General features: G+C 49.4%; 1 protein-coding gene across 1 annotated transcript; it reads left to right on the forward strand.

Annotated features, from left to right (window-relative positions):
- Positions 1-484: 484 nt before the first annotated feature.
- On the forward strand, positions 485-943 carry LOC106944413 (putative ferric-chelate reductase 1). The gene is made up of 2 exons (XM_015027519.1): positions 485-639; positions 734-943. Exons 1-2 carry the CDS (start codon positions 535-537, stop codon positions 926-928), a joined length of 300 nt encoding a protein of 99 aa, XP_014883005.1. The 5' UTR covers positions 485-534; the 3' UTR covers positions 929-943.
- Positions 944-973: the final 30 nt, after the last annotated feature.

Consider the following 973-nt stretch of genomic DNA (forward strand, 5'->3'; position numbering starts at 1 on the left):
TAGTTGAGCGTTATTTACTATCAGGACGTTGACTTAATTGCTATGTTTAATGGTGCAGAGAGTGGTGGTTTCTGACATGAGCATTATTGGCAAACACACAGGGTGTTATCTATTTAGGGATGGCAAGAGACCTCTGCGGATTGTGGCACAGAAATGGTATTGGTTAAATTTATTTCAGCTCTAAGTATTTAATATCTAGGTGTTTTTATGGGAATGTGGATCTTTCAGATCAATTTGAGAAGTAATTTTGATCATATTTAACATTTTTTCATGTCATGTAGCGTGGGGCACTGGTCTTGGTCTTGACTAGGTCTCGGACCCTAAAAGTCTTGGTCTTGTCTCGGGTTAGGTGGTCTTGACTACAATCCTGCCGTTGGCCATCGGACGGCCAATCGGGAGCCGTTGGCCATCGGACGGCCAATCGGGAGCCGTTGGCCATCGGACGGCCAATCGGGAGCCGTTGGCCATCGGATGGCCAATTGGGAGCTGTTAGCTGGTGGAGGCTAACCTGTCCTCTGTACTCCAGGTTGCCTGATGCTGCTCGCCTGGATGACCTTGTGTCCGGTGGGGATGATGGTGGCTCGGTACCTGAGAAGATCCAGTCAGGTCCAGATGTTTGGCAAAGATCTGTGGTTTGTGGTGAGTTTCCATGTGCAGCTGGGTTCTGACCCACAGAGGCCCTCAAGGGACCTGGCACCATGCCATCTCCATGACAACATGGATGTTCCCACAGATCCACGTCTCCGTGATGAGCTTCACCGTGGCAACCACCATCATCGCCTTCATCCTCGCCTTCTCATACCTTGGCGGCTGGGAATATGTAAGTGGAGTGTTACCTCCTGCTGGTTCTGATCCATTAGACCAGAACCGGTGTTCTGACTATCAGTGCTACCTCGTCAGATTTTCCTACGATAGCACGGATAGATAGCTAAGTCTATCAGTCAGTGCTGCGCATACAAAACTCCTACCGTCA

Source organism: Poecilia latipinna, unplaced genomic scaffold (genome assembly GCF_001443285.1).
Source record: "Poecilia latipinna isolate Pla-1442-1.1 unplaced genomic scaffold, P_latipinna-1.0 Scaffold9288, whole genome shotgun sequence".
In the NCBI taxonomy this organism is placed as follows: Eukaryota; Metazoa; Chordata; class Actinopteri; order Cyprinodontiformes; family Poeciliidae; genus Poecilia; species Poecilia latipinna.